Here is an 8,888-nt window from a genome sequence, read left to right on the forward strand (position 1 = left end):
GTTCCTGTGCTTCACCTCTTGTTTCGTCTTGGGCATGTCAGAACTAGCGAATTTTCACCAAGATTTAGACAAAATTTCACACTTATCTTCTCTTTTGTGTATGGATCAGATGTGGCATTTAGTTTGTTGAATCAAGGTTTTAAAACCCAGAATTAGAGTCTGGATCAATCCTGGCCAATTTCATTCAGATCTGATCAGAACCCGCAAGAATCAGTTTGATTCATCCTCGGAATCAGTATATTCCAAGCATCTAGGGTTTTGCCGGATGGATCATTTTATGTCAAATTTTGACTCATCTCATTCTCATATGTAGTTCCCCCACCCCTTTTTTTGGAAGAGGAATCTATAGAGACATAGAAGGTGTTCCAAATCGGGGTCTTCACTGTCCAGAATCCACGTTAGGCCTGTACCTGGATTTGTCCAGATTCATGCCGTTGCTGGTCACAAAATATCAGGCAGAAGAGAAGATGCAGCACAATTATAACTGATCAGCTTTATTCATGATTAAAATCTGAAACCAGGGACATTGCCAGAACTTGCAACAAGAGCTTCCCTTCTGTAGATATTGCTTGGCAAATAATATTTACAATGTCCTACTTTTTCTGCCTATTGGTAGGCTTAGAATGATGAAAATGCGTGTCTCCATATCTCAAATGCAAGCCAACAGCCACATCTATACTCACAACAATATGGCAAGAACAATATCCAAATGCAGTATGACCTTGGAGCCGCGGTCATGATGCTTCAATATCCTCAACAGAACGGTGTCCAACCAAAAGATGGGACTTTTTGTGGAAACAGAGAGAGCAGCCAAAGAGAAGCCATTTGCACATATCTGCTGCCAACACATGAAACAGGCAAGAACCATCATCATGGCAAAGACCAATCACGTCCATATACAGAGATTTCCATTCTTATCAGCAGAGGCTAGAGGCTTTCCCAACTCACTCCATGAACAAGCAAGAACAGGAGCAGAGTGTTCTCTTAGAGTGCTTACAATATCTGCTCCTACTCTTGACCAGATGTAGATAGACCCATCAACAGAACCTGCCACGACATAATTGTCATCTGCGCTGATGCAAGAACGGCTCCAATTAGATGCCACCCTGTTTCCATTTGCTCTTAATGTGCCACAAACTTCCAAAGTTCGCATGTCAAATAGATTATGCAAGTTATCCCTCCCACTTGTTAAGATGATATTGCCACTTCGAGATGGACAAATAGATGTGACAGCCTGTGAATGTGCAGCAACTTCACTAAGTAGCCTTCCTGTCTGAATATCCCAAAGGCGAAGGTTCCCATCAACATGACCTGAGCAGATGGTCTGTCCATCCATGCTGAAGCAAAGAGCATTGCAGTTACTGTGGAAGATAATTGTGTTGATGCAATAACCTTTCTGCAGATCCCAAAGTTTAATTGTCCTATCATATGCTGCACTCACTGCATGACGACCTGAAATTTTGCTAACATCTACAGCACATACTTTATCAACATGCCCGGTGAGGGTATGGCGAACTCGACCAGACCCCATATCCCATACATACAGGTTGCTTGAGCTGCTAGCTGCAATAACGGCTTTGTTATCATGGGTAATAGCAAGGTCAAGAACAGAACCAAGGCATCCATAAAGAGTGCGACTTAGTGTCCCTGTGTTTGTATCCCATATTTTGATTGTCTGATCCTGTCCCCCACTGATCAACCTGTTGGAGTTGTGCTCAAATAACACAGAACCACAGCCACCTTCATGAGCATGGATTTTGTATTTGAGTGCAGTAGGGACACTTGATTCCACGAAGTACTCAGCTCCTGCTTCACTTCGGCGGACTACACCATCAACTTGCTGCCTTGCCAGTTGTTCTATGCTGCTGGACTTTAACCGATCCTTCAACTCCTCATATAATGCATTAACCTACATGTATACCAAGCTTGACTTAGCCCCAAATATAGAAGTTTATTTTTTGGGTAAAACAGGTTAGAAAAATGTTGTTATGTGTTGATAGACATGGTTGTGGCCCTTAACAGCTCGAGCTTTTAGGATGAACAGTTGTAACATGGTACCAGAGCCAGGAGGTCGGGTGTTCGATCAATGGTAAGTGTGAAGGGTTTGTGTTATGTGTTATTGTGTCCCTATGTGTTGGGGCCCCATCGTGCCACATGCAGAGCAGTACATGTGTGTGTTGGTGTTGTGTCAACACACACACGTACTGCTCTGCTTGTGTGTTGATATACATTGTTGTGGCCCTTACTTAATAGCTCGAGCTTTGGGATAAGCAAATGTAACAAAAAAAAAAAAAAAAGGGCTAGACATTAAAAGAATTAGTCCAAACAAACCAAGTAAATGATTAAAATTTATTTGTTCAAATGCAACAACATGGAGCAAAATAGGATGTTGAAGAAATAATAAATGAAAGATGACGGTACCCTAATATACACACATATTGATTTAGCAAACAATCAAATATTTCCCTCCCCAGCCTAGTTGCAATCAACGCCTTACCTCTTCAACCTTGAAGGTGAACAACAGAATCCAAGTTGCAAACTATCGAATAGTGTACCATGGGATAATGTCTAATAGCTTAGTTGTAGTTACTTGTTATGTCTCTTTAGTAGTTTCCTTTTGTAATTAGACTTTGGTAGTTAACTCTCTCAAAGATCAAAGAAGTTAACAAATTCGACCGCCAGTGCCAGAGACCCACTGTCTCTAACTTAAGCCTTCCAATAGCCACAACATCTTAAGACAAATTTGACCACCCTATTATATAAATTGCAACTGAATAGTGTAGCTCATTCTCCTCTCGTTTTGATATTGTCCATATGGTTGCCCTAGCCTCCTTATTCCATGCAATAGAAAACAGTTCCTTCAACATGGAGATGGACATCATTTGAGAAATTGATTGCCAACCACATGGTTCCCAATAATCAGTCGCACATTGTGGTCTACAAATCAATTTTCTTTTAAGTGAATTTGAAGAAGCTCTTTAACTGCAAGTTAAAGGTAATTGACTGTCAGTTGTATGTACCAATCCCAAGTTGACATTCAACCCTTCCTCACATAGCTTCAGCATATACTTCAGAAATTCATTAAAAAAAGGTATATTTTAGACACCACATAGTTTATAAACAGAATTATCAAAGGAGCTTGGGCTAAACAGTCTTCATAGACCAAATAGCAACATAGGCACAATATAAAGATTCAAGTGATCATTATTATATGCATTCCTCAGGGCTCCCCCACCACCCAAGGTGCCATCCCCATGGTAATTACATGTTAAGACAGTAACTTTCTCTTGTTCTGTGCTTTTTCTTTTTTCTTAGTACATTTTTCATTTGCTATATTCAGCTAAACTCCACTAGCTAAGCCTAATTCCAAGTACTTGGGATCAGTCACACAGAGAGAAGGAACCAGGAAAAAGAAGACAGCATAATGCACAATTGGGGGTGAGCAAGAGAGAGAATCTAGTGCATATGGTAATAGTGAAATGGATCCCAGACCTAAAACTGTCGATATCAAACATATTTTAAAATTAAAAGATCCCACTTCAGTATTTTCTACCATAGGTAGATATTAATAATTTTTTTCCAGTAGATGCACCAGAAATAATTGATATTATATTTTTTCCAATCATATGCTCAGAGAAAAATAGCATCAGATCAAATGTCGTGACTCAGGACATGCTAAAGATAGAGCAAGCAAAGAATTCACTAAATATCAACATGACATACCTCATTCAGCCGTTCAGCATCCTGCATTTTTTGCAGCATCCAGCGGTCAATCAGCATCTTATTTTCAGCCTCTGCATTTCTAGCTTTCAGTGTCACCTCTTCCAGTTGGGTTCTAAGTGCCTGGTTCTCACTAACAACCAAGTCTAGAGCTTTTGTCTTTTCTTCTAAAATCTCCTTTAACCGAGAGCATTCCTCACTGTAGAACATATTAAGATTAAATCACTCACACAACACCTTAAAATCAGAAGAACATATCCCCTGTTGATAAATTATAACTACACAACCTTGCTTGCGTAACCTCATTTTGCAGATTAGCGACTACTGCTTCTTTCTCTTGAACCAGTGCTTTTGATGTTCTGCACTCCGCTACTTCTACCACAAGCTGTTCAGACAATCTTGCTTGAGCTTTGTAACATTGCTGAAGTTCCAGTTCAAGGTTTTCTGCTTTCTCTTTCCATTCTGATCCCTAGAAGGACATCCATTAACTCAATCATAAGTTCAAAAGTACAGAAAGATCAAAGAAAGCCCCAAAATTATATATAAGATGTATAATTCCAAACCACTAAAATGAAGGGTGGAAGCCCAAGAAGAAGCATCCTTCCTGTGACCAATAGTATTGACAAGCAAACTGACTGTGTCAGAGTCAATCTAGAGATGTTACCATGAAAACTGATCTGCTAATAACCTGTTCCCCTCATACTGAAGTGGAAAAGAATCAGGAAAGATAAAGAGTGCTTGCTACTACTAATGAAAAAACAGGTGTTCCATATGGTCCACCTATTGATATAATTTTGTAGAACCTCAGAAAAATTATAAATCAGCTAGAGAGATTAAAAAGGGAGGATGGTTTGGGTATATACTACTAACAGAATATGTGACTTCTGATACAATAGTGTCCTTATGGGTGAGACCTTGTAGGTTATTAGTTTTCTGAACTTCATAATTTTCTTTCTCTCTCCTACTGAAACAAGAATTTTCACTGATTTCAATTCTCTTCCAAAGGAAAGTACGTCTTTTAGCTTTAATTTTACTGCTACATTGCTTGGGGAAAGGGAAGTAATGCAGGACAACCAAGGTTCTGATACCAATAATTAACAGGTCTTCAATTTTTTAATTTCTAAAGTATAAACTTGGGGATTATCTGTAGAAAGTTAGGAAAATATGGAAATGATGTAGACCCTAAAATTAGGGAATAGACCGGCGGGTTTGGCTGATGGTTGGTATTAAGGGTTGGAATAATAATATTTCTGATGTCTAATTGGCGGATATGGATGTATAGACAATCAATTGAAGTATAAATGAAGAGTTACAGATTTTCAGGGACCAGGGTTTAGGAGATGAATTTATGTATTCAATGCATTCAACAAATAAACTAAGAAAATACGAAAAGACAAACCAAAAACAAAAGTAGGTTCTAGTAGCTTCACATTAGAATAGCTCCATGAATAGCAGATGAGAGATTTTTTAAGGTTTGCCTTCAAGGAACCTACAGTATAACACCAAACCAGAAGCATGGTTCCATGCATCATTCATCATTACTGAATTTATTAGAGCAGCAATAGCACAGCAGTTTTTTACTCATCAATCAAATATAGACACAGATGTTGATATGGATGTGCAGCAAAACTAGGAAGAATAGAGTAAGGAATGACCATATCACCATCTTAGAGCTGGACTGGGTGTAGCTCCGATTCAGGATAAGCTTCGAGAAAGTCATTTGAGATGGCATGGCCATGTTCAAAAGAGGCCTTTGGATGGCCCCAGTACGGAGGAGTGATCTGATTCAGATTGAGGGAATCAAAAGAGCCAAGGGCAGGCCTAAACTTACCATAAATGAGGTGGTGAGGAAAGACATGCTTAGCTTAGGCCTAGTATCATGTATGACTTTGAATAGAGCTGTTTGGAGAGCTAAGATCCATGTCAGCGACCCCATTAGTTGGGATAAGACTATGTTGTTGTATACACACACACAAATATATTACAACTACAACAACATAGCCTTATCCCAACTAAATGGGGTAGGCTAATATATTATTTATCTAAGGTCCATGTGTAGCCCCAGGAACAAGACCCAAAACCAGCACAGTGTAGTTATGGGAATCAACTGCAATGAGAGGCAGCTTGGTCTGATGATGTGGCAGGTTTTTGTTGGTTCAATGGAGCATCTCTATCAAACTTGTGGACGAGTGTTTTTTTTTTTTCAAGCAGGGGAAAATTGATGCAGTTAAGTCACCTAAAAGGCTTATTTCATTGAAAATAAGCTTTGGGTTGGATTATGTAGGTGTTGGACTTTTGATCCCATGGGTGTACTTTGTAATTGATCAATTTAATGAGCCTAAAATATAGGTTGAAAGTAGGAAAACGGGATTTACTTCATTAGTTTAGTTAGAGTCCTATTTTTAGTCTGTTTACTTTATTATTTCATTTTCCTAGTCAATTTAGGATACCTTATTAATTAAGGATTGGGTTAGGCCTTTCTTTTTTAGTGTATAAGTCTATTTTTAAGTTTTCTAAATAAGTTTGTAAGGGAGGCAAGCATTGTACACGAATTTGAATAATGAAATATTGGTTTGAGCCTTTGTGAAAATCCTGAAATGTGATAGCTGAGAGGCCTAGGGTGAGATCCCTATCCCCTTCCATCTGTTCCTTGCATTGTGATTTGTATGACCTAATAAATACTTTACAATGTCTGGTTAACTTCAATTTTTTCAATCAAAGAAAATAAACAGTATGAGCGTCACAACAAAAGCTTTCCGTATTAAAATATATTCAATATGTCGACTGAGGCCTCAATCAATGCGAAATTTCAAATTTGATATCAAACCTACTTCTTATTCTTCGTTTATGTCTGAAAAGAACGCTTGTATACAAAAAATAAAGATTGCTCGTCTTCTGTTTCTTAAGAAGTAACAATAAGCATAGAAATTGCCGAAGAAAACCTGTGAAAGGAAAGGCCTCGAGAGAGCGATGAAAGCCGGAGCATGAGCACCTTCCTCGAGCAGATGCCGCTTTCGTAGCGCCTTCACAGCGTGCTTTATAGCGTCCGCTGCGATTTCATCCGGAGACCTGAAATTCAACAACAACTCTATCATTTTTTGTTCTTTCTCTTTCTTCTGTCGAGTAACAGAGGGGGTTGATCATTAGAACTCAGTCTTACATGTTGATCGTAATCGCCGAAAATCAACCGGTGGCTTCTAGTCATTCAGACTTGAGATTTCGTAGAAAAGTTCGCGGCCACCGAAAGAAGAGGAGTGCAAGCTGGAGCCTCGATGACCTCAGAGCTCAGACCCTCCGAGAAGAGATTGACTCGATAAACAGAAAGATGAAAGAAATTCGAAACTCCCCAGATTACGCAGCATTGATAATTGCGTGGTTGGGGAGGAAAATGAAAATGACCAGTGTACCCCTTAAATCGCCGGACCACGGGGATATCTTTTATGATTGAGTAAATTACTCCCCCCTCCCCTCGATTATGCTCTAATGACAAACCCCTCCCCTGGGTTTTGGGTAATGACTCTCCCCTCCCCTGCATTCCTTAGATTCTATCAACTATACCCATTCCGTTAAAAAGGGCCGTTAAGTGTTATAGAAAGACTATATTACCCTCTGACCCCCTTCTTCTTCTTCCTCCCGCAACTCTGCCCGCAACTTTGCCCCCAATCGGTTGATTCAAAAATAGAAGATATAAAATCAATTTTCATTATAAATTGATCATCCCTACCCATTTAAAAGGAACACTACCGATCCATAACTCATCGTCTCTCCTCTTCCTACTTTCGATGTCCATTGAGGATTTTATGTTATCGTCTCTGTTTCTTGTCAAATCTTTACTAATCTCAACAAATCCTATCTAATTGAACAAACCCAGATTAGATTCTTTATAGGGTCTTTTTTTCTTATTTATTCCTCAATTGCGGATCACTCTGTAGTCTTTATAGATGGAATTCTCTTTCATAGGGCAGCATAGAAGAATTCCGAACCACGGGTTAGGAATTAGAACCATTAGAGAAAGTTGATAGTCGGAACAAATCGGTTGGGGCTGAACTACGGTCGATACGGTCTAATTAACGGGGATAATATGAGAGTAAAATTTGATTACAATGCGTGGCTGATTTGAGACATATTGAGGTTTCCTGTTGGAGTTAGGAAACTTGAAAACCCGGATGGAAAAGAAATTGGTAGCGAGTGATTTAAGGGCTCAAAACAATGATCTAGTGATTAAACAATAATATGTGCAATTAAAGCAATGATGAAACCAGATTCGGAAAAATCAGAATTGAAGAAGTAGCCTTGAAGTAGACTTGTGGAATATCAAACGAAACTGAAGATTATACTGAAACGGAATCCTTAATTAAAGAGGCAATTCAATAGCTGGTTGCGAAGGAAGAGAGAGAGAGAGTTATGATATTGGAGTAACATAAAGTAGGGCTTAGCTTCCAGTTGTGATTGGAGTGACTTAAACTATCTTCCTCACTTCACCTCATCACCGTGACCCACTCCCTTTCCAAGACTCCCAAAAATGAAACCCATCTTCGTCACTTCACTTCACCTCCACTCGACGATCTTAATCGTTTCTTCTTTCTTTTCTTTTTCGGGTCTCTTCTGTTTGTCCAAATTCACCATAAGTCTTCTTCGTTGGGAACACCCGGATCAAGAATGTGGTGGTTTATTTCTCCGGTGACCTTCCGAGGAGATACGTCGGATTCGGGAAGCCATTGAAGGTCCGGATGTTGGCATTCTCATTAACAACGCCGACGTTTCCTAACCCTATGCAAGGTTCTTTCATGGTGGCGGCGGTGGCTACGGAAGTGAAAGTGGTGGTGGATACGGTGGTGGCGGCGTTTCCTAGAGATGTTTTTAGGGTTTTGATATGGTTAGAGGGAATTATTGGAATATCACAAATATATGGGCATTTTGGGGTTTTATTGAATATATTTAAGATGATGTCATCACTTAACAGTCCTTTTTAACGGAATGGGTACGGTTGATAGAATCTTGGGAATGCAGGGGAGGGGAGAGTCATTACTCAAAACCCAGGGGAGGGGTTTGTCATTATCGTCGTCCTAATCAGTTGGGCCGTGCCCGCCCTGGCCTTAACAGGGCCTGGGCTGAATTTTTCAACTCTAGGCAAGGCCGAAATTCTCATGCCCGGGGTCAGGGTCGGG

The 8,888-nt window shown here is 39.7% G+C and overlaps 1 protein-coding gene across 2 annotated transcripts; it reads right to left on the reverse strand.

The window, feature by feature from the left end:
- Positions 1 to 468: 468 nt before the first annotated feature.
- LOC122669348 (autophagy-related protein 16) lies at positions 469 to 7,087 on the reverse strand. 2 transcript variants are annotated; one of them, XM_043866098.1, is made up of 5 exons: positions 6,881 to 7,087; positions 6,663 to 6,789; positions 4,008 to 4,189; positions 3,724 to 3,919; positions 469 to 1,909 (listed from the first exon to the last, which is right to left on the reverse strand). In XM_043866098.1, coding segments are annotated over exons 1-5 (1,530 nt in total). In that variant the 5' UTR covers positions 6,883 to 7,087; the 3' UTR covers positions 469 to 886. The 2 variants fall into 2 exon arrangements, with proteins under 2 accessions (XP_043722033.1, XP_043722031.1); XM_043866096.1 differs by lacking the exon at positions 6,881 to 7,087 and having other exon boundaries at positions 6,663 to 6,863.
- Between the last annotated feature and the right edge of the window lie 1,801 nt (positions 7,088 to 8,888).

The sequence above is a fragment of the Telopea speciosissima genome, chromosome 7 (genome assembly GCF_018873765.1).
Source record: "Telopea speciosissima isolate NSW1024214 ecotype Mountain lineage chromosome 7, Tspe_v1, whole genome shotgun sequence".
Lineage (NCBI taxonomy): Eukaryota > Viridiplantae > Streptophyta > Magnoliopsida > Proteales > Proteaceae > Telopea > Telopea speciosissima.

Coding starts and splice junctions, on each gene's coding strand:
- LOC122669348 (XM_043866096.1), bottom strand. CDS start 6,815: ATGATAGAGTTGTTGTTGAATTTCAGGTCTCCGGATGAAATCGCAGCG. Junction 4,190..6,662: donor CGAGGCCTTTCCTTTCACAG/GTTTTCTTCGGC, acceptor ATGTCCTTCTAG/GGATCAGAATGGAAAGAGAA. Junction 3,920..4,007: donor AATGAGGTTACGCAAGCAAG/GTTGTGTAGTTA, acceptor TATGTTCTACAG/TGAGGAATGCTCTCGGTTAA.